Below are 23,033 nucleotides of genomic sequence, written 5' to 3' on the forward strand. Positions count from 1 at the left end.
GCGAGAGAGACACTAGCATAAGGACCATACTTCTTCCTCAATCCTTTAGCGAGACCAGTCAGTATATTACCAGCTAATGCCACTACCAATACATTACTGTCCTTTGCTATAACCTGGAGAGGATGCACAATATAGTAATGAAATAAAACACAACAATATTAACCGTATAGGGCTTTATTTTGGTGATTTTGCTGTAAAATTGTAATTAGCAGTTTTTAATTTGGCGATTTTTGTGTACACATGCATTACTGAGCATGCGCATTAATGATTGGTGGTTTTAATATTGGTAATTCTGCTTGCAGACCGCCAATCGCCAAAATAAAACTCCGCCAAATTAAAGCGCTATACTGTAAATAAATAAAGATACTACCAAGAGTAGATACACTTTATTCTTAATGAAATTATAGTGCATGTACTTTGTACCTTCTTCAGTGTTTTTATCAATTCCCCATAATCTCCCTCTTCTATTTTTGGTGATTGAGCTAGAGGTAATACAGCTTCAAGTGCTTCTTTACGCTCCTTCCATTTAGTGTCCGCCTACAAATATAATTTTTAAAATCTTGTATAAAAATAATAACTAAAAATTTTAACTCAAAACTTAATTTAAACTAAAACTTACAATTTTCTCATAAAAGTCTTTCGGCATTTTTCCCAAGACATTGACTGCCTCTAAAAGATCGTATGGATCAATCGCTGGTGCAGTTACCACGGCAACAGCTCCGCCTACAAACAGTAAAATAAAAGGTTAGTTCATGAATCATAATTACCTAAAGATTCATCAGGATCAGTGTCAGCAGTGGGTGGGGCTTGAGCGGCAACTGCTTGCTGGGAACGGAGTAGTCTTGTAGGAGCTGGTGGACCTGAATCAGTCAACTTACCAAACTCTTCTTCTAACTCTTTCATCTATTAACAATTAGCCATTAGACCACACCCACTAATAACGAAGTACCTGTATAGGCTTCAGCTTCCCATCAATGGATGCTTTTAAAGCCACGCCCACCCACCGATACAACTCGATGGCTAGAGCCTTTGCCTATAACATTAAAATTAACAATAATTATTATTAATTGTTATTAGTAATTTACCTCAGCTCGTACATTCTTGTCACTATGATCAAACATGCTTGGAACTGACTTCAGTAATAACTTGATATTCAACACTCCTATACCAAACTCTCTGAGGAGAAGAGGAATGAAGAGGAGTAATTGACAAGAGAGAGGAATCAACGTAAAGTGGGACAAGAAGGACATACAAAACTATAACTGTACACTATACACTATCGTACTACATGTACATGTGTATATGAAAATGTAAATATTAGAGAGAGAATTCAAGGAGAGAGAGGGGGAGAGGAATAAAGGCAATTTTGGAGGGGGTGAAATTTTGGTGAATTTCCATATTTTAAGGATTTTAAATTTGCAAATTTGTGGGTGGTCATAAGACATTTGAAATATGGCTGGTTTAATTTTGGCAAATGGTGATTAAATGACAACAATAACAAAACTCAAGCCCCTCAAAAATTACAACACAGAGCACTTAAATAACTAACATACAACGTACAGAGCAGTATAGAGGGACACTAACTTTAGTATTCTTGCTACTACTCCAATACAAGCAGCAACAATCTTTGGCTGCTTATTAGACAGTCCTTTTAATATTTCTTCCTAATTAAAGAGCATGCAATTAATTAGTGGGTGGAGTCACTGGGCAAAATACTTACAATGACTAGGTCTTGTTTCTCAGTCTCAACGTACATCAGACATATGGACACGCCCAGTTCCTTTGTCTTAGGACGAGCATTAAGACACTTAGTTACAATACCAGCAACAACTTCAGAACAAATTCTGGTGGGAGAGAGAGAGAGAGAGAGAGAGAGAGAGAAGTAGAGTAAATGCACTTAGTATAATAATGCAAAGTAAATATTTCCCCCATGCTTATAAATAGAAAAATAACATTATCAAATTAACACAAAATAATGACTAATAACTAATTAATTTTTTTTAAATACTCACTTTCCAGCCGCAGAGGCAAACTCTACAAAGGCCAGCGTTGCTTCAAGTGCCTTCTCTTGAGCTACAGCATTTGCTTCAACAGGAAACTTACGAACCAAAGGAGTGTAAGGATTGTACTCTGGACTGGACTCATCATCTATTTTTTTAAACAACTTAGTCGCCTCCTCATAACCCATTAACCTTGCCTTCCATACCTAAAGGGGAATTAAATAAGAAGGAACATGCATGTACATATATTATATCAAAATCATTATTATAATATTATATATATTTGATGAAGGGATAGTCTCGTGAAGGGATGACACAGCAATTCTCATACTTTATGGGCAAGTTTGGCTTCAATTGAGAGCTTGGAGAAATCCTCAGGGGGTGGTCCCTCCGCCATTACTGAAAAGAGAGAAGCCTCAGGAAGAGAGAGAGTAAGAGGGAAGAGAGTGAGTCCGTCCTCCTTTTAAAACAAGTCTTCCCGGGAAAGAACTGGCCAACCAGAATGCAAGATTGTAGACACGTGACTAAACTTATTAACTCTGGTTAGTTAACTAGACTAGCTTTTACATCACGTGATAGGTTTCCTAGCCTGGGATCTCTGTGGTAAAAATGGCAGACAGTGAAGAGGAATTTGATGATTTAACAGTACATCAAGCTTCACCTGACCAAGGACTGGGTCTGCAGGAGGAAGAAGAGGAGGGACGGGAATATGGGACAGTTCAAAGGAACCATTTTGTTTCTTCTCTCTCTTTCTTCATTGAAATCATAGTGACACTTATACTTTACATTTATGTTCTTGTTTCATTTCTGAGACACCTCGTACTGCCAGCCTCCTTCACTCCATTAGTGGTTCATCAGTATCGCAGTGATAACAATGTCACTGATGGTAAATAATAATAATTATTTTGATAATAATAAGTGGTGCATGATAATGTGTATATACATAATTGTTTATACCACAATATGTATGATTTCAAAAAATAAAATTTTAAACTAAAAAGTAAAATCTTCCAAAGTTCATGTAAATTTAGTGATTTGAAATTTTCCCAGCATCCAGTATAATCAATTATATTTTATTGTATACATTTTAATTTCTCTTCATAGTGAATGCTTTGATGAAGGACATTGGTTTTAATGGACTCCTAATGTTCATATTTGTTCTCCAGCATTCTTTTATGCATTGGCTAAACATTGATGCTGTTCTCCACAAATTGAACATGGGCCCTTTCTCTCGTGCCCTCTACACCATTACTACCTGCATCGTACTAGAAGTAAGTAATTACAATAGTATTCATTTCAAATACCTATTATTATTATTGTTACTTTTCAGTTTATTCACTGGCTATGGAGACCCATCCCATACCAGCTGTGGCACTGTCCCGATGACTCTACCCTCTTTCTTAGCATCGTGGGAACCATCCACACCATAAGCTGGTGCTCTATGGCATTGTCACTCTTCACTGTAGACTATCTTGAACTACTAGGAATTAAACAAGTAAGTCTCCTTCTCCTTTTATCCATATTAATTTATTATTTAAAAAAAATAGCTATATTGTCATTATAAAGGTCTTGAATCTCCCTTATCGTCGAAATCAGAGGATCACAAGGGGCTGTATAGTCACATGCGTCACCCTGTCCTCCTTTGTCCCATTATTGTCCTCTGGGCCGTACCCACCATGACATACGACCGTCTACTGGTCGCCGTAATGATTCCATTGTACTTGATATGGGGCAGCAAGTTAAATGAAAATGATGTCTTTTATGTTAGGGAGATGTTCAAGGAAAAGAAAATGTCACTAAAATATAACTGATGACTATAAAATATTCCTTTATTATAATTATTATCATAATTTTATGTAGAGTAGTGTTCCTTTTTTCAATTGTTCTTTATTTCTTTCTTCCTTCCTTATAATTGCTCTTTTAGTTTTGATTCATTCCTTTTCTCTCTCTTTATCTTTTGTACACACAAATTCCATCATTCACTCACTAATAATTTAAGTATTTGTTATTGTTGAAATGAAAGAACAACCAGCTCCACTACCAATGATAACATTTAGAGTAGGAGATTCTGAAGTCGATTTTTCTAAGTCATGTGACTTTGGTAGCAATACTAAACCAGGTGTCAGTCTATTACTAGTATCAGCATTGCCACAACTGCCATGCTCATTCCAGCCCCATGAAAATAATTCTCCATCTCCTAATAAACATAATAATACATGTAACTAGATGAATGTAAAACATTAAGGGGCTCAGCCCCCAGGCCAAGCTATCCAAAAGGCTATACTTCCTACAGCTACATGTACACGTGTAAATACATAAATCTTGATGAAGTTATCTTGGTTTAAAATTATGAACTTTCATCATCAGCTCATGACATTTTGGATCAATAAAAGGTTGTGTTAAAAGCTAGAGACAGTACCTGCTGTCATAGCTTATACATGTCAGTAGTTGTGCATGCTTCACAAGTTGAGGCTGTTATTCTACATCAAATTTTTTTGCAACAGTGGCATATCTGCTTTATTAGCCTTCCTTGCCATTTTAAGGGAAATATTGGTTTCCCTATTCTCATGCAGAGGAAATGCAATATCATATTACTTCTTGCTCTAAAAGTAGTAACAAGCTCACCATTAATGGCTAAATTATGCTCTGAACCGCAACAAACCTGCGAATAATAATAAATCATTATTATGTTGGGTCACTGCTAACTTGCTGTACTCCATGCAATGATGATATCTCTTGTGGCTGATACTGATCAATAGTATTACCAATACCTAATTGTCCATAGTCACCTCTACCCCAAGAATATATCATTTTTCTCCTCTTGTCTTCTCCTTCTATCTCCTGTCCTTAAATTTTAGTTGTTACAAAGATACCCTTACTTACTAGTAACAGCAAGGCAATGACTCCATCCGCAGTGAATTTCAGACACGGGTGGTAATCTATCGACCTTATTTGGAAGTAGGACTAGTTTAGAGGCATCACCCACGGCATTGTTGGGAGGAGGAGCTCCGCATTGTCCGTGACGATTATCACCAAAACAATACACATCACCTTCGACTAAAAAAGAAAGAAAAAAAAGAAAGTGCTAAAGAGCCTGAATAACAGTCAAATAACATTTTAAACATTTATTTTTAAAATCCAATTTTGATCGAAATCAGCACAAACTTTCTACATAACGTGTAAGTATATACAATGTATGTACATGTACCAGAAACAATTATAAAAATCTCCTGGCCATTTTGGACAAAATTTGGCCAAAGACCAAATAGTCTTTGGTCATTGGCCCAATTTTTGAGCAACTTTAGAAATTCATAAAAAAATCCAAACTTGATTCGAATCAGCAAAAACATGTATATGTATCAGAAAAAATTATAAAAATGGATAATTCTCCTCTTGTGATTTTTTTCAAATACCCTGTACTACAGTACAGGGTATTGGCCCAATTTTTACAATCCACTGACAAGAAGCTGCATGAGCACTATGTCAAAATCCTGTGGGAAATCTGTCAAATTGTTTCATAAAAATAGCAGATCAAATTAAGCAATGTTCAGAAGCAATGTCTGAACATTGTTTAAAAGTAATTTCAGGCTTTGAAAACTAAACCTGTTCTAACTGCAGTGAAATGAGATCCAAGTGATACTCCTTCACATATCATGCCAGCCATTGATGAAACTAGAAAACATATTAAGTGGCTATTCAATATCTCCCTTTAACTATCTATGTACCTTGTGTTGGTTTCTTAATAGTTGTAAGGTCAGGGTGTCCTAATTGTCCTTTCTTGCCATCTCCCCAAGTAAAGAGACTTCCAGTACCTAACCAACATACCAATCCCCAACCTCCTATGTCTAATAAATTAGACTCAAGTTACCATTAATAGCAGCAGAATGTCTTAATCCAGCTCCTATATCAATCACAGGCTCACTGTTAAATGCCTAAACTAAAAATTAAAGATATACTTTATTCATAATGGACCCACAGCTTTGTCTAGTATTATGTACAATGAAGTGTTTCCTGATTCTTGTGCTCCTCCTAACTGCCCGTACTTATTTGAGCCCCAAGAAATAAGTCTACCATGTTCTAATAAAATTAAAATAAGTTGCTATGAGCAGAAATGTACTTACCATCAATCGCTAGATTATGACTCCATCCACAAGCAACTTTAAGAATTTTAGGTAGGTCTGGAATATGTTTCGGAATATTTAATGACTTGTCTTTCTGTAACAATTGATGTCCTAATTGTTCCTCTTTGTTCCAACCGCACGAATAAAGGTCCCCATTACCTACATGTACATGCATAACCCATCATAATTATTTTCTCTCACTAGTTAGTAGGAGAGTGTGAGCCCCTCCCCCTGTGATCTGCTGCCATTTTTGAATTGGGTTTTCTAAAAATACAGGAGAGCTTTGGTCTATAGTATTTCCTATTCCAAGCTGACCATAACTGTTAGCTCCCTATTAAATGAATAATTAAATGACAGAATAACATGTTTGTTGTTTACCCACGAAAAAAGGAGAATGGATTCACGGGCAGAGGCCGCCATTGCTCCACTGCGCATGCGCAGAACTCGATTCGAATCACGGCGGGAAAATATCCGCCCACCTTTTATCGCAGCTCGCAGTTTATTTTGCTGGAGGTGTCACCATAGATTAGATAGCAATCTCCTTATCTTCCCCCGCTTTCATTCCAGCAGTGTAAGTTATATGTTTGTACAATACTGCTATTATATTTACACTCGCCCACGTCTGCTTTAGTACAGCATTTTTGCAGCAACCACCGATAGCAACACAGTCTTTCCCGCGAAAGTACATTAAAATTATTATTCGTATCCATGGTAGCATTGTATTTGACTCTCTCCGTCTCTCTCGCATTATAGATCAGAAAGGAACAAAGTCCTGTGTTGTTTGAATGTACCACTATGATACCTGCATTTCCTAAGCAAACTCTGGCACCATTGAACAACAATAGTTGCTTGATGATGCCAAAACTGCAGCAACAAGCTCCACAATTTTTTTCAGTTATAGATGACAGCTTGACTGATATACGTTGGCTAGGAACAATGGATCCTCATTTCCCTCCACTGGAAAATACTGGAAATAGTGGAGAAAACTATAGGGCTTTCAATCAGCCTGGGGCTGGACCTAAAGGACGTAAGAAGCTAAGCTATGGGAAACCTAAACAGCAGCCTACTAGTGATGTAAAACCAAATGCAGATTCTGAGAGCATTCGTCCACCTTTCTCCTATGCAGCTTTAATTTCACTAGCAATAAATAGTCACCCACAGAACATGCTTACATTAAATTCAATTTACAGGTGGATTGAAGACAACTTTCCCTTCTTTAGAATGCCAGAAGCAAGAGCTTGGAAGGTACATACATAGCATTACATTTTACTGAATTTAATTATTAATTTTTATAGAATTCAATTCGACACAATTTGTCCATAAAAAAGAATCTCTTCCAAAAGGTCTACATTGATCCACCAAGACGTGGTAACGGAGCCTATTGGACCCTCCTCTCAGAGGGACAGGAAGAAGTGGAGAGGTGCATGAAGCTGCTGATGACATTGCGCCCACCAGTCATAGACCCATCATCGGTCTACCTCAATCAGAGTGCCACCAACTCATCACAGGTTATACGTAGTAAAGGGAAATTTGTGCCCTCGCACTGTGAGTCTTCACAAAAGGAGCGTCGAGATGTATTATCATCATCGCCCAGCCTTCACATGTCACCAATCTCACTGGCAGATAAAGAGAACAGCAGCCAGCCAGGAAACTTCTTAGTTCATCCTCTGGAGCACCATCACTCCACTTCTTATCCACAGATGTATCCACCTTCAATCCAGCCTTTTCTCCCAGCACACGTACCATCTCAACACTCTTCCGTAGAGAAGCATCAATCCAGCAGCGGTCCTCTAGACACTAGCAACAACTCCCTGCTTGATCTCTCTTATCTCACTCCGCTAAAAGATGAGCTTGCTCCACATTTTCCTGATATAAACAACATCTCGTTATCACCTTTCCTTTCCTACTGGACTGGATCAAAGCCACCCCAACAACCTGGCAGTGGCTACAATGGAAGCAGTGGATTCTCAAGAACCCCCAATACAATCACAGGGCTCTCCCCACTCTGCACACCCTCAAAACCATACTTGGGCATCAATGCTTGTGGTGAGATTGGAAGTGGAGAGAGTGGCATATACTACAATAGTAGTACTCCAGTGAAGGATATAGGGGAAATCCTACCAGGCTGCACGCCTATAAAATGTGTAGGAGGTGCTATGGATCCCAACAGTAGATTGTATGCATGTAATACAACCCCGCTGAGACTAGCAGAGTTCCGCCATCTTTAAAAAGATTATAACTGATAATTACAATATTAACAACGAGTGAGCATTTACTACATTATGGTATTTTATTTGTCACATATTTTAACCCACCACAAAACTAATTATTATTATTATTAGACATAAAAGTACATGTATATAATATATATAAACCTACCTAGCTACTTATAAATATTCTATTTTAAATAAGCCTATACTAATTATTATTATTTATTTTATCTTGTGTAAAATTTGTATTAATTAGAAAAAATCATCATGAAAAATTAATCATAAAAACAGTATAAAAGTCATTAATGCTTGTGAACAACATACACACACATCATACAAGAATCAATCATGTATACACTTGTTAATTGAAATGTTAACAGTCAACTAAAGGAGTGATCTCACCTCTTTCCGTCTTTGATGAATGCCTGTGGGTTATCTTTTTTCAGTTTAATCTTCTCCTTATCAAATCCGTCACAAATGGATGATAGCTCTGCTTTCGTGCGTCCAAACACACTCTCAGTCGTCTTAGCATCCAATTCACGAGAGATCCTCTTAAGATAATTGCAACATTGAGAGAGGAGCTTGTAATGTATGACTAGCTTGTAATGAGGTTGCTTTTTAATGTTCTTTGGTAGCCTTAGTCTTCTTCTTTTCTCCCCCATGGGATTAGCTCCCTCGTAATCTTCCCGGACCATGCGTTGGACATCTTTGAGATGCTTGTCCCAATTTTTGCGTTTCTTTGCAAAATAAATCTCGCCCTCTTCCTCCATGATCTCAGTCAAATGAACCAGCTGCTGGGTGAATGTCTGCCCGGTGAGTTTGTGACTCAATTCAAAATTGACTGCTTCGAATGCTATCTGTCGTACAATTATATGGACCCTGTCATAGCTAATCTGATCAACAGCATCTTGAAGCAGCTCCATACTTTCTACTGGCATCACTTCACTGAGCTTCTCTTTACTAGTACGAAAGAGGTACATGTTCTCGCTGTAGAAATGATACATTGCTATTGTTATATTCTTGAGTACCTTAGCCTGTGAGGGAGTGAGAGGCTCAAGACGACGGAGTTTTTGACTTTCGATGGCCATTTGTGAGAACTGATCCGAGAGATTTGATTGAGATTTTGCTAAATCGCTAACCAGTTTTGACTGCCCATCAACAATATCCATTGAATCAACAAGCTTCTGATATTGCGGCAGCCATATTTCAATACGTGACTTGAATGTAAAGAGTGCTAAGTGCAACTGAGAGAGACAGTCCATAAAATCTTCCTCCTCCTCTTCCTCCTCCTCACCAGCTGCAGACTCCATCTCATCAATAAGTATCTCCTCTAACTCACTCTCACACATCCTGCAAACCGGCAGGAGTACAGTGGCATGTGGAGAGGTAGGTGTACCTACCTTCCCATTGATAGCCCATTGAGGAGAGGAGCAGCCATTGTTGGGTAGGAAAATAATCAGCTCTGCCTTTGTGCAAGAAGAGCAATAGACTTGACCACAAACACGACAATTCACTTTCTTTGATAATTTCTTAAATGAGCTGTGACAATCGAGACACTGGTGGGACCTACGAGGCTCCTTCCAGTGAGGGCTCTTCTGCCAGGCTGGTATGGACAGCATGCTCCTTATCCAGCTATTGCTACCAGCAAAACCAATTGTTAGCCTATTCAACTCTTGCTGTACTCGCTCTCTCTTTAATTTACTATTAGCCGTCGTGAGAGAAGGTATGGGCTTAGAGAGTGACTCCTCTTCTTTCTGTCGTAGAGAGGATATCAAGTGATGCCTCTGATCCAAAAAAACTCGTGTCCAATCATATTCATTCCCGATATCATCAACGTCAGTGTTGAAGCAGACATTGCAGACGTGACAGGGTTTGCCTAAGGTAGGGTCTGGGGTAGCATCAGGTGATAACTTGCGACGGAATGACGTACATTTTTGACAGAACACTTCACCACACATGCAACAATTTCGTTTTTTGATCAAACGGGAGAGCTTCTGGGCACATTTAGGATCATAACACTTGTCAGCTTTTGAGGAAGGCTTCCAGTGGCTTCTCTTGAGCGTCTCTGAGGCTGAGGGGGAGAGGGACTGCTCCTCTGCTTGATGATATTTGTGGCTCAACTCGACTGGGTTGAAAAACTGATCGGCGGCGACTGATGTAGATCGCTCGCTGTAGTGAACCATACGCTGAAGCATGTCATTAGTAGCCATTTCCCCATAAATGTTTTGTCTAGGCAAATTACGAGAGACGTAGCTGGCTCCAGGTTGAAGAGAAGGAGGCTGCTGGTAGCCACTGGGAAACGATGAGTGAGGAGTAGCCATTTTTGCATATGATACTAGTACTAGTAGCTAGTTAGACCCCGCCCATTCTAATAGCAACATATCCCCGCCCCATAGCAACAAACCCCGCCCGCAAAGACTCAACATTGCCCGCCCTTAATAAAATGGCGTCAGAACAGCATCTTATTAAGATGATTTGTTTATTTATTTATTCTATAGAATTCATCTCAGGTGGCTATTCTTCAAGCTCGACAAAGTGTACTCGCGGAAAATGCTCTTTTTACTTCTTCCCTTGAGAAAGGAGCTGATCCTACCAACATTGCTAACCAGGCTTTTAATAGTAAAATACCAGTAACTTTGAATTACGTGAAATTGATTAAAATATAATTTTTTAGATCCTACCAGGTGCTGCTGGGGCTCTCAATGCTTTAGCCAGGTTCCCGTTGAATAATGGAGGAGAGATTGTAGAAGAAGAGCCATTATACATGTATGTCAACACTAAGCAATTTTACCGGATCCTAAAGAGAAGACAAGCAAGAGCAAAACTAGAGGCCGAGGGTCAAATACCAAAATCAAGACAAGTGAGGAGGGATGGACTGACTGAAATTGGTTCCAATTTTTCCATTGTAAAGTTTGAGCCGATTCAAAATTAATAACTTACATGTACATGTATGCGAATTTTGCTTCATTAAAACACTCCCATTGGATTAATTTTTACTACCCTTAACCATTTGAGTTAAATTTCCAATAGCAATTTTTTGAGTTTCAATCTCTCATTTCAGAAATATCTACACGAATCAAGACACCTTCATGCTCTTAATAGGAAGAGGGGGGACAGCATGGCCAGTTTTAGAAAGGAAACATGCACAATCCTGTATCAGGAGGTGGGCCTAAGCAAGGCAGTGATGACCTAGAGGAGGCATTATGAGGTCTAATGGACAATGGTCTGCTTGAGCTTCCATTCTTTACTTTATAAACACATTCATATATTATATCAATAGCAGTTAGTGTAATAGGGAACATGTTTTATAAAATTTGTAATGTATTTTATTCATTTACTCGTAAAAATCATTTTTATTTAATTGACTCAGTGTTACAAAAATTGATTATAGGCTAGTAAATTATGATATGAATGGTTTGATTTTTCTTAATGTCCCCACTCTTGTCATAAACATTATTTCCGTATACGATCCTACTCTTGCTATTAGGTAATACATATAATGCCACAGTGTCTATTATGGTGGCAGAGGCCAACTCCTGATACTAGCTATAGTAATAAACTGGAGAAAGAGAACATAAATTCATTTGGCTAGTCCAGTAAAATCATGATATGAATGGTTTGATGTTTCTTAATGTCCCCACTCTTGTCATAAACATTATTTCCGTATACCATCCTACTCTTGCTATGAGGTAATACATATAATGCCACAGTGTCTATTATGGTGGCAGAGGCCAACTCCTGATACTAGCTATAGTAATAAACTGGAGAAAGAGAACATACCTATACAGAGGAAGAAAGAATTGTGTCTTGAATTATTTAAAATTGATATTTTATTTTTGTGTATGCACATGTAGGATTGTAGGCTAGCATTTAAATGTGAACCATAGGATTAATCAATATTATAGCTAATGCAAGCTGCCAGTTTTACTGATTTATAATCTGAGAGAACAAGAGAATATTTATAGTCTACGATATACCTCAACTCTCAGTCTGTTGAAACTTCACCCTTACTGAGTATCATTTACGTAGCAGCTGCCATTTGCGACCAGTTCCATCATGCTTTATTTCAATAATAACAATGTTATAAAAACAAAAAGAAAACAACAACTAAAGAAAAATAAACCTAAAACAAACACAAAAATAACCAGTACCTACAAATTTTATTATAAATACAACCTTTTTGTAATTAATATAAAGTTGGAAACTCTGCTACATGACGGTCTAGCCCTGACTGCTTACTCCAATTCTTACTTCTATTTCTGTCATATCTATTAAACGTACCTCTTGCAAATTCGTAAAGGGTGATAAAATTATCCTCCTTTATCATTCTATCCAGAACATCTTTTTCAGTGCTGACATTTTGACGTCTCAAGAGTAAATGTTTCAATTTTTTCTTACTATTAATAGACAGAGCATCACCGAATACCAAATCCATTGGTGTAAATGAGCAATGAAGCCAGAGATGGGTGAGATTACCGTATAGTGCTGGATCCACTGGTAGTTCGATAACTTTGATTGGTGTACAATTAATAATAAGAACAGAAAGTTTCTGGCATTTCTGAAGAATGCTTTCAAGCCCTTCAATATTGTACGACTTGAGTGAAGCAATACATGCAGCAAATCCAATATTGACTCCCAGATATAAAAGAGACTCCAGATTTGATATCATTGAAAGCAAATGTTGACTAATAAAATAATCTAATTCTTCAGTTTCAGTAGCATCAACGACGTGAAGACCTTTGAGTCTGGTCATTCTCTTAATGTGACCAATAACCCTTTCCTTTACTGCCAATTCTCTATCAGTTAGGACTCTTAATGGATGTTTACCAGCCTGTGAGTTGGAGTTAAGTGGTGAGAGAGAGCAGCATTTGACTAATAAATATTCCAAATATTTCATTTTCGACAAAAGGCTCCAAAAATGCTCTACATCAAAGTTGACGCTTACTCTGGAGCTACTAGAGAAACAAGACACATCCAATCCTCTTAGTTTGAGGCAGTGTACAGATAATGGGACCATGTAAGCGTTAAGACAATCGGATATAATACTTCCCTTCAAACTGACCTCCAATACGTTAGGGGTATCCTTGACAATTATACGAAAGGACTCTAGTGATACGGTTACGCAAGAAAATCCAAGTACGGTGATGTTAACTCCATATTGACTGTTATAAACTGACAGGCCAGGAGTGACAGCTTCATCTTTAAAAACAGCATATCTTTGGCTAACATCATTATTCATTGGCGTGATCAAATCCCTCATTGTAACCAATAGCTCCCCATTAACAGTCATAGCAACAGATTCGGAGCTATTGGGGCCAATTTCGACCGAGTACTGGGGTATGTCATAAAAATCAAAGTTCAAAGGTCGGCGATATTTCCTATAAGCTGCAAAATAAGCAGAATGATTTATATTCGGAAAATGGTGTATATTCCTGGACCAATATGTCTCGTTATAAACTGAAATGACAATAAATGTTTGTGGCAAGCAGTTGTTTAACAACCATTTCTCAAACAGTTTTACTGGTTCAGAATACATGTAATTATAAACCAGTACAACTTTTTTTAGCTTAGCAAAAATTTTGAAATATTTGTCCAAAGAAAAAGGCAACTCGTAAGCAAAAGTGAGGCTTAAGAACTGCAAATGGTGTAAATCTGAATAAATCTTCTTCAAAGCAAAGACAGAAATTTGAAACCCATAAAGATTTAAACTAGAAATGTTATCAGATCCAAGAAGCATTTCTTGATATTTACTGAATGGTAGTTCTCCCCTTAAACTCAGTGACTGCACATGTGGGCGACATGTTTGTAAAGCCGACTTGATGAATGGAGCATTTGTATTATGATAAGCATGATCAATGAAAACGTTTCTCCACAAATGGGGATCAGAACATATCATGTAGAGTCTTCTATTGACTAATCTAAGGGACATCTTGTCCCTTAGTGAGAGCATCATGCATATCTCATGTATTACCTCATTTGGCAGTAAATCAAGCTGATTTGCAGCAGATTGGTTCACAGTAATGATAGAAGGTTCTGAGTCATCGTCAAAATCACCATCAGACTTGTCATCGAAGAGAGAAAGATCAAATTTAAGTCTTTTACAGCAAGATTCACCTTCAGCTTCGCCTTCAGCCATTGTTAATACTTGATACACGAGAACTCACATGGTATAGAACTCACATGGTATATTGCGCATGCGCACAAATAACAAATCCACGCCCTTTTTATAACAACAAACCCCGCCCAAGTGTCATTAGTAATGATTAGTGCCCGCCCTTAAGAAAATGGCGTCAGAACAGCAACAACAAGAGGCTCTTGCTGGTCTCATTAGCGAGGTACTGAGCATTTTATTATTCTTTTCTGATGAGTTATTTATTTATTCATTCTATAGAACGCATCTGAGGTGGCTATTCTTCAAGCTCTACAAAGTGCACTCGCGGAAAATGCTCTTTTTACTTCTTCCCTTGAGAAAGGAGCTGATCCTACCAACATTGCTAACCTACTATCCTCACTCAATAGCTTACAAGCAACTCAAATGCTAATGGTAATTAGTTATTAATGAATAGAAATAATTTCAAATTTCATGAATTTAAAAATTTTATTTCCTTAGATGGTGCCAGGTGCTGCTGGGGCTCTCAATGCTTTATCCAGGTTCCCATTGAATAATGGAGGAGAGATTGTAGAAGAAGAGCCATTGTATGTCAACGCTAAGCAATATCACCGGATCCTAAAGAGAAGACAAGCAAGAGCAAAACTAGAGGCCGAGGGTCGAATACCGAAATCAAGACAAGTGAGGAGGGATGGACTTACTGAAATTGGTTCCAATTTTTTCATTGAAAGTTTGAGCCGATTCAAAATTAATAACTTGCATGTACAATGCATGCCAATTGCTTCATCAAAACACTCCCTTTGTATTACATGTAGATATTATTTTTTACTGCCCTTAACCATGAGTTTTTCTCTTTCATTTCAGAAATATCTACACGAGTCAAGACACCTTCATGCTCTGAATAGGAACAGAGGACAGTATGGTCGGTTTCAAAAAGGAAACGTGCTACCTCAACCTAGTGGAGTCTCTTCAGCTTCTTCATCCAGTGCATCATCTTCTAATCCTTTGCAAAAAACCTCTTCTACTTCAATTGGTGCTTCAAGCAGTGCTACTCTACCAATACACCATAGCACTCCTTCAAGTAATGGCCAGTTTAATACTATCAGTAATAATATTCGACATCAGTCCTCAAGTTCTTTTCAAGGCAGTGTAATCCATGATAAGAGTGTTTTTGATATTACTAGTAATAATGCTACTATGACTAATAATGGAATGACTAACACTGGTAGAGTTTATATCAGTACAACTGGAGCTGGCATACCTTCAACCTCACACACAAGTAATGATGCTAGGCTATCAGTGACGCCTAATGCAAGTCTTCCCTCTAGCACTCCAGTCATTGTGATACCACCACCTCCTGTTGGCACTCAACAGACCACTGAATCTAACTCTACCATTAAATCGTCTACTACTAATATCCAAGGAGGATTAGGTAGTGTGGTAAATCCTTCTACTAGCATTCAAGGAGGATTAGGTAGTATAGTAAATCCTTCTACTAGCAATCAAGGAGGATTAGGTGGTATAGTAAATCCTTCTACTAGCATTCAAGGAGGATTAGGTGGTATAGTAAATCCTTCTACTAGCATTCAAGGAGGATTAGGTGGTGTAATAAATCCTTCTACTACCATTCAAGGAGGATTAGGTGGTGTAATAAATCCTTCTACTACCATTCAAGGAGGATTAGGTGGTATAGTAAGTCCTACTAGCATACAAGGAGGATTGGGTGGTGTAATAAATCCTTCCAGTTCTGGTGGCAATGTATCAGGAGGTGGGCCTAAGCAAGGCAATGATGATGTAGAGGAAGCATTACGAGGTCTAATGGACAATGGTCTGCTTGATCTTCCATTCTTTACTTTATAAACAGTCATTCATATATTACCAATAGCAGTTAATGTAATAGAAACATGTTTTTGTAATGTATTTCATTCATTTATTTGTAAAAATCATTTTTATTTAATCGACTCAGTGTTACAAAAATTGATTTGGCTAGTCCAGTAGAATTATGATATGAATGGTTCAATTTTTCTTCTTAATGTCCCCACTCTCGTCATACACATGTTTCCTGTATAGCATCCTATTAGGTAGTAGATATAATGCCACAGTGTCTATTATGGTGGCAGTCAATGTGAGGAGACCAACTCCTGATACTAGCTTTAGTAATAAACTGGAGAAAGAGAACATGCCTATACAGGGAAAGAAAGAATTATGCCTCGAATTATCTAAAATTGATATTTCATTTTTGTGTATGCACGTGGAAGGCTGCAAAAAAAAGCTTTTGCTGATTAATCATTTGAGAATATTTATAATCTATATACCTAAACTCCCAGTCTGTTGAAACTCCACTCTCACTGAATATCGTTTACGTAGCAGCTGCCATTTGCGACCGGTTCCATCATCAGAGTGAGGAGGCATAGCTGGAAGTAACTGCTTTGAATTGTAATCCATATAAGGAATGTGTCTGACTTGATAAGAATACTCAATATCACTGGAGAGGAGAAAGAGAGAAAAAAATGAGAGAAAGGAAAACACAAAAGGAAGGTTAATAGATTAATGCAGAATTAAAATTTCATTTTGTGTCAACTTCAATTTTTTAGTATTTATTAAAATGCATTACCTGGTCCCGAACCATGTATTAAACCAGTTTTGATAATAAATTGATACAATTATGACCACTCCTCTTTGTCTGATACTCTGTCCTTTGGCATTCAGAGCATCGCTGGGTTCATCCAGTCCAGACACGCCTCCAGCCTCTAATAGCTCCTGTAATGTGATTTTATCTGGTTTTCCAGGAATGCTCAATTTTCTAATTAATGCCCCTCTAGAATCTAACAAGTACCCAATCATCTGACGCTTCGAGGCAGCGAGTTGATCACGCCCACTACCAAAACGAGACGCCACAACGGCATGATCAACTTTAACGAGAACATGTTCCGGACCCAGTGTGAAATATTGAGTTTCGTTGATCCCCTCAAACTCATCGCTGTCAGGGGAGAGACTCAGAGACGCCTGTAGCTTGTCTTTAGCAAAAGTCATGATAGAGAGAGAGCGTGACTCGACTGGCCAGTTTAATTCATGCGGTGTCTCATAATAGCAGGATATATTATTAGTTATTGAGTGATTACTGGTACAATAGGATAGAGAGGACGCATTCAGCAATGGAAGATCATCTGATACTACAGCACGTACAAAACCGACTGGTTTAGAATCAATCTGATATTAAGAGAGGAAGCTATGCGTTATGATTTAAATTGTATGATTTTACCTCGAGGTATCCTTTATTGTAGAGTATCTCAACCAGTGTGTAAAGTATGATGAGACCAGCAAGAATATAATAAAACAAACCTAGTCTAAAAATAGACTATATTATGACTAAATAAGCCTAAATCTCTAGATTACCTGTAATCCTTTAGAACTACATACTTATAAGTGACATAATTTAACATAATTAAGAGTTAAGTCCTTGTTAAGCACTCGTTGCTAAGACCCTTTGAGAAAATAACGAAAGAAAGTAAATACCACGTGATTTCCGTACACTCCCGGATACGGTATTTAATTTTGACACCGCCCAAATCTGGAATATTTTCCGTGTGACAATTTGTATTTTCAAAGGTGGTGTCTCACGTGATCCTTTTTCACATGGCGGACGAAGGCTCCATAGTTGAAGTGACCGAACTAAAAGCAGCTAGTACTGCAGCCGAGGAGGAGAGGGAGGGAAAAGACAAAAAAGAACAAGAAACGGGAAAAGTTTTATATGATGCCTCGCATCAGCAAAAGACTGCGGACCTACTGGATGGGGCTCAATCATTGATCACAGTCGTCGTACTCTGCCTGTGCTGTATTGCTTCATTCTCCAGTCGTTTGTTTGCTGTCATTAGATTCGAATCAATCATACATGAGTTTGATCCATGGTAAGAAAATTGCATACAATTACCATTAAAAATTAAATAAATAGATAATAATTATTTACATGTTAAAAATATGGTCGTATATACATATACAGTGACACCATTGTTCGATAAAGATTATAAATACATGTAATTTATTGGCAATAATTAGTTTTTATTTGTAGGTTTAACTATCGATCAACACATTACATGTCTGAGCATGGCTTCTATGATTTCCTCAACTGGTTTGATGACAGAGCATGGTACCCCCTGGGGAGGATTGTTGGAGGAACAGTACGTAACACATTATTTTTATTTATTATTTCAAATAATTATTTCTTTTAAGGTATATCCTGGTCTAATGGTCACGTCAGGGTTCATACATTTTGTACTTAATTCTCTCAATATTTCAGTTCACATTAGAGATGTCTGTGTGTTCCTTGCACCAACCTTCAGGTAGTACTACATGTTTTTATACTTAATTCACACACAAAAACTGCAAGATTTTATCATCCTTTGTTTTAATGTGTATAGTGTAAAATTATTATTATTATTATTATTATTATTATCATTATTATTATTATCATTATTCTCTAGCTATTTATTTTGTTTATTTTCACTTTCAATGTGGTATAATTAATGTATTTGTTTCTCTCTTAGTGGTTTTACTTCCATTGCAATGTTTCTCTTCACTCGTGAGGTTTGGAACACAAGAGCTGGTTTGTTCAGCGCCTGTTTCATTGCCATTGTACCTGGTAAGAAAAAAAAACAGCTGGAGGAAATGTACATGTGTATGATAATTTAGGTTACATTTCAAGATCTGTTGCTGGCAGCTACGATAATGAAGGAATTGCCATTTTTGCATTGATGTTCACATACTTCTTATGGATGAAATCAGTAAAGACAGGATCTGTATTCTGGGCAGCTGCTACTGCTCTCTCCTACTTCTACATGGTAACATACATTTGTATTTGAAAATTATTGCACTCTCTCTTCTCCCTTGATCTCTCTCTCTCTCTCTCTCTCTCTCTCTCTCTCTCTCTCTCTCTCAGGTGTCTGCTTGGGGTGGTTATGTCTTCATTATTAATCTTATTCCATTACATGTTCTTGTTCTAATGATAATTGGTCGGTTCTCTAACAGAGTATTAGTTGCTTACACAACTTTCTATATAGTTGGACTTGTATTCTCAATGCAAGTATGTGTAACGTAGTAATACGGTCAATATTACTGTGTGTTAAAGCTTTTAATATGACAGCCAGTATTGTTTGTGATTTGTATTGGCTGCTTTTTGGCTGATTGCTGCCAAAAAAAGAAAGAATTACTATTTTTAACTTGGCATATGTCTTGCTTTCTTTGTGACTAGGTCCCATTTGTTGGATTTCAACCAATTAGGACCAGTGAACATATGGCAGCAGCTGGTAAGAGAATTACATGTACATGTACATGTTATTACTATTACTACTACTACTCACTCTTCTTTACTCTCTCTTCCTTCCCCTTTTTTCCCCTCTTCTCTCTCTCTCTCCCCAGGCATGTTTGCTCTCTCCATAGCGTACAGTTTCTTGAAGTATGTTCAAGGGCGTGTCACATGGAGACAGTTCAGGCAGTTGTTTATTGTGTCAGTGATAGTATCAGCTGGTCTAGTGTTTGCAGCTGTAGTGGGTCTCACTTATGCTGGAGTCATTGCTCCTTGGAGTGGAAGATTCTATTCACTTTATGACACAGGGTGAGGCAGAAGGTTGAAAGCTTTGAATTTAATTTATGATATCAACCCACACATTGTCATGGCAAGTTCTCACTTGCAAAAAAGAAACATGTCAGATATGGAAAAATATGGAAGAATATAGAATATTATAGTATATTTGTAATACAGTTTGTTTCCATTACTGTCACCAGATCCCTAACTTGATCTTTGTGCCAGAATATCTATCAGAAATTCTTTCACCACAATTAATGTTGGGTGTAGTCTGGTCACTCCCCTTCTGCAAGAGGGAAGGTCTGGTGACACTGCTCAAGAATTTTTTCTTGCAGAAAGGAATGCAATAGTACAGTACATCCTCGATTATCCGTACCTCTTTTATCCGAACCCTCGTTTATCCAAACGCATGGCTGTCTCTAATGCACATGCTCAGACTAGTTAATTTATTAATAACCGGTTAAAATGGCTACTGGAGCAAGGAGTTCACGGAGCTTAACCAAGAGGAAGGCCATTAAAGAGAAGCCTGAGATGGTTTGCGAGTTAGAGAAAGGAAAGTCATGCACATTTATTCTTCAAAAAAGTATAGGATAGGTCGGTCTACTGTATTCTGCGTTGCATTTCACTTATTCAGACTATTTCAGCTATCTGAACATCTCTCCCAATAGAAGTGCACAGAGGTGTTCAGATAATCGAGGACGTACTGTACTTATTTTAGTTACTAGGCAAATGTAAAACATTAAGGGGCAAGCAAAACGATTAACATTTTTTGATTAGCAATGTACATGTACAATGTTTAGACGTTGATGTAGTCACATAAGACTAAAAATCTTGATGTCAACACACTGATGCAGAATTTGCATAGAAAGAAATTTTATAGCTTGTTCTTCTACCTTTATGAGTTAAGAATCTCTGCAGTTATCAAAGTGATCTTGCTTATATCATGAAAGATGATGGAGGCCGTGGAGCAGTCACTGTCTCGCTGCTAGTTGTCAATCTAGTTCTGATGAGCCAATGGAAAGCTTTTATTCTGAAATTCAAAAATATTTTGTAGCTGCTTAACTTTCTTGCTGCTTGAGAAGTGTCTGGATAACAAATTTTATTTTGCTGCAAGTAAGCTCAAGCAGGGCCGTTGACAGGGGGGGGTAGCAGGTACAAAAAACCAGGGCCCCATAAGAAAGAGCAGAGGGCAGGGGCCCCATATCCTGTACACAATTACTTTGTTAGCTACTTATGAACATCTACAAGAAAAGAAACTGAATATACTGGACTCCGTTGAGTGATTTCTTCATTTCTTAAGCTCAGCGGTTTTATCCTTGTCTGACAGTGTCCATTTTATTAATAGATAAGAACTTTAACTTTAATATTACGTTTTAACTAATAATAACTACCGGAAGCCACGCCCCTAATTAATATGCGCCAAATTTTCAGCGCGCTTCGCGCACCGCAGATGCCATTCCCCTATGCTTTGTACCACCAGGGCCCCCAGAACCCTGTCAATGGCCCTGAGCTCAAGACTTTCTCCCGTTTCATCATAGCCTTCACAGTTGCCATTTTTATTTCATTGCAACCACACCCACATCAATGAATATACAATATTTAGATGTCACAATTAAAGCTAATTTTGACGTCAATACACATGCAGAACTTGTGACTTGCATGCCAAATGGAAGGAAATTATATAGCTTGCTCTTCTAGTTTTATTGTTAGTAAGGAATCTCAGCTGTAATTTTTAAGCATATATATAATTTAACTATAGAGCTAACCATGCAGAGCAGAGTACTACTGCTAAGCGTTCTTTTCTCTGAGCCATTCAAAATATATTTAAACTTTTATATTCTGTCATTCAACCAATTACCATGATTAAAGTGACCCTGAAGATTTATATCTGCTTTCTTAACTTCTCTCTGCTGGAGAAGTGTCTGGACAACAGATCAGTTTTATTTTGCTACAAGTAAGGTCAAAATTTGCTCGAGATTCATAACCTTGATAGTTGCCATTTTATTTCATTGCAACCACACCTACATCAATGAAAAAAATTTTTATTAGAATGCTACCACATTTTCATTGATTCATAAATAGATAGTAGTGCACACATGGGTATAACCAGGATAGGCATGGCTGGAGACGCACATGCATACACACAGAGTGAGGGAGACACTTGCCCTAATAATCACATGACTGTCACGTTTCTTTTGAGGTGTTTTCTTGACATGTAAGCCTCCTTAAGTGAGGAGAGCTAAAGCAGTTAAAGGCAAGAAGGAATCTATCAAAGTTCTAGTTAATTCAAGGACAATATCTGCAGGGTGAAGAAATCTGTATATGTTTTAACTAAGTTTATTGTGAGAATTCTTCTGTTACTTCCTCTACAGTTAGTTTCTGTTCCTTTGCTAGCATTTATCGTATCTACAGCAGGTTTGTCAGTCATACTTGCAACCATTTTGATTAGACCATGTGATAAAGTTACTTCCATGTGAGTGCAGTAATCTGATTGGTCCACTCAAACCTGTGCTTAGTGTAGCAGTTTCTGTAGCAGTGTCACCAGACTATTGCACCACCCCACGTAATGAAGAGGTGGGATTAGCTTGGCTGGGAATTTCTTAGAGCATCTAATGCACATTGTACATAAATGTACATGTGCCTATAATTTTATTTCTTTATTTGGAGATGGCTGACTAGGCATCTCTTCTTTTAAAGGCCACCATACATGGGGCAACATTGTTGCTTGCAACTTCTGTGGTTACTTTGATCTTGTAATCATCTTGTTCCAAAAATAGAACAGAATTCTATTCTTAGACACAAGATCAAAGTGACTACAGAAGTTGCTAGCAACATGTTGCCTAGTGTATGGAGGGCTTAAGGCCTTCATACACGAGGCAACTTGTTGCTAGCAACCAAGCAACATGTTACCAAAAATAGAACATCTTTCTATTTCTAGCAACATGTTGCTTACAAGATCAAAGTAACCACAAATGTTGCTAGCAACAAGTTGCCTCGTGTATGAAGGCCTTT

General features: G+C 37.8%; 8 protein-coding genes across 11 annotated transcripts in view; 5 read left to right on the forward strand and 3 right to left on the reverse strand.

Moving 5' to 3' along the window:
• Positions 1–2,485, reverse strand: part of LOC100639817 (cytoskeleton-associated protein 5-like) — a 15,069-nt gene extending 12,584 nt beyond the window's left edge. Inside the window, exons 1-10 of the mRNA XM_019994599.1 lie at positions 2,332–2,485; positions 2,013–2,206; positions 1,721–1,844; positions 1,585–1,664; positions 1,086–1,176; positions 950–1,033; positions 768–903; positions 620–723; positions 424–537; positions 3–113 (exon numbers count right to left, since the gene is read on the reverse strand). Of these exons, the coding sequence (XP_019850158.1) occupies positions 3–113; positions 424–537; positions 620–723; positions 768–903; positions 950–1,033; positions 1,086–1,176; positions 1,585–1,664; positions 1,721–1,844; positions 2,013–2,206; positions 2,332–2,397 (1,104 nt within the window). The 5' untranslated portion in view covers positions 2,398–2,485. The remainder of the gene's footprint in view (positions 1–2; positions 114–423; positions 538–619; positions 724–767; positions 904–949; positions 1,034–1,085; positions 1,177–1,584; positions 1,665–1,720; positions 1,845–2,012; positions 2,207–2,331) is intronic.
• Positions 2,486–2,555: 70 nt separating this feature from the next.
• LOC105312147 (nurim-like) lies at positions 2,556–3,998 on the forward strand. The gene is made up of 4 exons (XM_011404556.2): positions 2,556–2,886; positions 3,105–3,271; positions 3,331–3,495; positions 3,548–3,998. Exons 1-4 carry the CDS (start codon positions 2,610–2,612, stop codon positions 3,809–3,811), a joined length of 873 nt encoding a protein of 290 aa, XP_011402858.1. The 5' UTR covers positions 2,556–2,609; the 3' UTR covers positions 3,812–3,998.
• Positions 3,825–6,562, reverse strand: LOC105312148 (secretion-regulating guanine nucleotide exchange factor-like). The gene is made up of 11 exons (XM_019994565.1): positions 6,500–6,562; positions 6,323–6,452; positions 6,122–6,280; positions 5,977–6,077; positions 5,869–5,932; positions 5,726–5,812; positions 5,604–5,672; positions 4,884–5,057; positions 4,707–4,834; positions 4,626–4,662; positions 3,825–4,197 (listed from the first exon to the last, which is right to left on the reverse strand). The coding sequence occupies exons 1-11, from the start codon at positions 6,554–6,556 to the stop codon at positions 3,995–3,997; spliced, it is 1,209 nt and encodes a 402-aa protein (XP_019850124.1). The 5' UTR covers positions 6,557–6,562; the 3' UTR covers positions 3,825–3,994.
• LOC105312149 (forkhead box protein C1-B-like) lies at positions 6,505–8,578 on the forward strand. Of its 2 annotated transcripts, XM_019994564.1 has the most exons (4): positions 6,505–6,692; positions 6,753–6,803; positions 6,875–7,366; positions 7,417–8,578. In XM_019994564.1, the coding sequence occupies exons 1-4, from the start codon at positions 6,516–6,518 to the stop codon at positions 8,347–8,349; spliced, it is 1,653 nt and encodes a 550-aa protein (XP_019850123.1). In that variant the 5' UTR covers positions 6,505–6,515; the 3' UTR covers positions 8,350–8,578. The 2 variants fall into 2 exon arrangements, with proteins under 2 accessions (XP_019850123.1, XP_011402861.2); XM_011404559.2 differs by lacking the exon at positions 6,753–6,803.
• Positions 8,579–10,737: 2,159 nt separating this feature from the next.
• LOC109580946 (nuclear transcription factor Y subunit alpha-like) lies at positions 10,738–11,731 on the forward strand. 2 transcript variants are annotated; one of them, XM_019994566.1, is made up of 3 exons: positions 10,738–10,950; positions 11,006–11,236; positions 11,393–11,731. In XM_019994566.1, exons 1-3 carry the CDS (start codon positions 10,882–10,884, stop codon positions 11,522–11,524), a joined length of 432 nt encoding a protein of 143 aa, XP_019850125.1. In that variant the 5' UTR covers positions 10,738–10,881; the 3' UTR covers positions 11,525–11,731. The 2 variants fall into 2 exon arrangements, with proteins under 2 accessions (XP_019850125.1, XP_019850126.1); XM_019994567.1 differs by having other exon boundaries at positions 10,740–10,950; positions 11,006–11,191.
• Positions 11,732–11,796: 65 nt separating this feature from the next.
• Positions 11,797–17,952, reverse strand: LOC100641967 (P2X receptor A-like). 2 transcript variants are annotated; one of them, XM_019994569.1, is made up of 5 exons: positions 17,837–17,952; positions 17,703–17,787; positions 17,055–17,650; positions 16,756–16,925; positions 11,797–12,111 (listed from the first exon to the last, which is right to left on the reverse strand). In XM_019994569.1, exons 1-5 carry the CDS (start codon positions 17,881–17,883, stop codon positions 12,080–12,082), a joined length of 930 nt encoding a protein of 309 aa, XP_019850128.1. In that variant the 5' UTR covers positions 17,884–17,952; the 3' UTR covers positions 11,797–12,079. The 2 variants fall into 2 exon arrangements, with proteins under 2 accessions (XP_019850128.1, XP_003385281.1); XM_003385233.2 differs by lacking the exon at positions 11,797–12,111 and adding an exon at positions 16,329–16,623.
• Positions 14,599–16,401, forward strand: LOC100639943 (mucin-5B-like). Its single transcript, XM_011404560.2, has 4 exons — positions 14,599–14,666; positions 14,723–14,875; positions 14,942–15,121; positions 15,305–16,401. Exons 1-4 carry the CDS (start codon positions 14,616–14,618, stop codon positions 16,298–16,300), a joined length of 1,380 nt encoding a protein of 459 aa, XP_011402862.2. The 5' UTR covers positions 14,599–14,615; the 3' UTR covers positions 16,301–16,401.
• Positions 17,953–18,034: 82 nt separating the features above from the next.
• The window catches only part of LOC100640071 (dolichyl-diphosphooligosaccharide--protein glycosyltransferase subunit STT3B), a 15,025-nt gene continuing 10,026 nt past the window's right edge, over positions 18,035–23,033 (forward strand). Inside the window, exons 1-8 of the mRNA XM_011404561.2 lie at positions 18,035–18,348; positions 18,510–18,618; positions 18,671–18,780; positions 18,985–19,079; positions 19,130–19,278; positions 19,377–19,520; positions 19,689–19,743; positions 19,856–20,051. Of these exons, the coding sequence (XP_011402863.2) occupies positions 18,077–18,348; positions 18,510–18,618; positions 18,671–18,780; positions 18,985–19,079; positions 19,130–19,278; positions 19,377–19,520; positions 19,689–19,743; positions 19,856–20,051 (1,130 nt within the window). The 5' untranslated portion in view covers positions 18,035–18,076. The remainder of the gene's footprint in view (positions 18,349–18,509; positions 18,619–18,670; positions 18,781–18,984; positions 19,080–19,129; positions 19,279–19,376; positions 19,521–19,688; positions 19,744–19,855; positions 20,052–23,033) is intronic.

The sequence above is a fragment of the Amphimedon queenslandica genome, unplaced genomic scaffold (assembly GCF_000090795.2).
Source record: "Amphimedon queenslandica unplaced genomic scaffold, v1.1 AMPQUscaffold_13470, whole genome shotgun sequence".
NCBI lineage: Eukaryota > Metazoa > Porifera > Demospongiae > Haplosclerida > Niphatidae > Amphimedon > Amphimedon queenslandica.

Bases quoted from the DNA above. Each gene is read 5' to 3' on its own strand.
- LOC100641967 (XM_003385233.2), bottom strand. From the start codon at position 17,883: ATGTTAAATTATGTCACTTATAAGTATGTAGTTCTAAAGGATTACAG. The intron at 17,788-17,836 runs GTAATCTAGAGA...GTCTATTTTTAG, and splicing joins GTAGTTCTAAAGGATTACAG to ACTAGGTTTGTTTTATTATA. The intron at 16,624-16,755 runs GTATATAGATTA...TTCCCTGTATAG, and splicing joins TCAACAGACTGGGAGTTTAG to GCATGTTCTCTTTCTCCAGT.
- LOC105312149 (XM_019994564.1), top strand. From the start codon at position 6,516: ATGGATTCACGGGCAGAGGCCGCCATTGCTCCACTGCGCATGCGCAGA. The intron at 6,804-6,874 runs GTACATTAAAAT...CTCGCATTATAG, and splicing joins ACACAGTCTTTCCCGCGAAA to ATCAGAAAGGAACAAAGTCC. The intron at 7,367-7,416 runs GTACATACATAG...TAATTTTTATAG, and splicing joins CAGAAGCAAGAGCTTGGAAG to AATTCAATTCGACACAATTT.
- LOC105312147 (XM_011404556.2), top strand. From the start codon at position 2,610: ATGGCAGACAGTGAAGAGGAATTTGATGATTTAACAGTACATCAAGCT. The intron at 2,887-3,104 runs GTAAATAATAAT...TTCTCTTCATAG, and splicing joins TGATAACAATGTCACTGATG to TGAATGCTTTGATGAAGGAC. The intron at 3,496-3,547 runs GTAAGTCTCCTT...TAAAAAAAATAG, and splicing joins AACTACTAGGAATTAAACAA to CTATATTGTCATTATAAAGG.
- LOC100639943 (XM_011404560.2), top strand. From the start codon at position 14,616: ATGGCGTCAGAACAGCAACAACAAGAGGCTCTTGCTGGTCTCATTAGC. The intron at 14,667-14,722 runs GTACTGAGCATT...TTCATTCTATAG, and splicing joins TTGCTGGTCTCATTAGCGAG to AACGCATCTGAGGTGGCTAT. The intron at 14,876-14,941 runs GTAATTAGTTAT...TTATTTCCTTAG, and splicing joins AAGCAACTCAAATGCTAATG to ATGGTGCCAGGTGCTGCTGG.
- LOC105312148 (XM_019994565.1), bottom strand. From the start codon at position 6,556: ATGCGCAGTGGAGCAATGGCGGCCTCTGCCCGTGAATCCATTCTCCTT. The intron at 5,813-5,868 runs GTAACTTGAGTC...TATGTTGGTTAG, and splicing joins ACATTCTGCTGCTATTAATG to GTACTGGAAGTCTCTTTACT. The intron at 4,198-4,625 runs GTGAGCTTGTTA...TATGTTTATTAG, and splicing joins GCATAATTTAGCCATTAATG to GAGATGGAGAATTATTTTCA.
- LOC109580946 (XM_019994566.1), top strand. From the start codon at position 10,882: ATGCTCTTTTTACTTCTTCCCTTGAGAAAGGAGCTGATCCTACCAACA. The intron at 10,951-11,005 runs GTAAAATACCAG...ATAATTTTTTAG, and splicing joins TGCTAACCAGGCTTTTAATA to ATCCTACCAGGTGCTGCTGG. The intron at 11,237-11,392 runs GTAAAGTTTGAG...CTCTCATTTCAG, and splicing joins TTGGTTCCAATTTTTCCATT to AAATATCTACACGAATCAAG.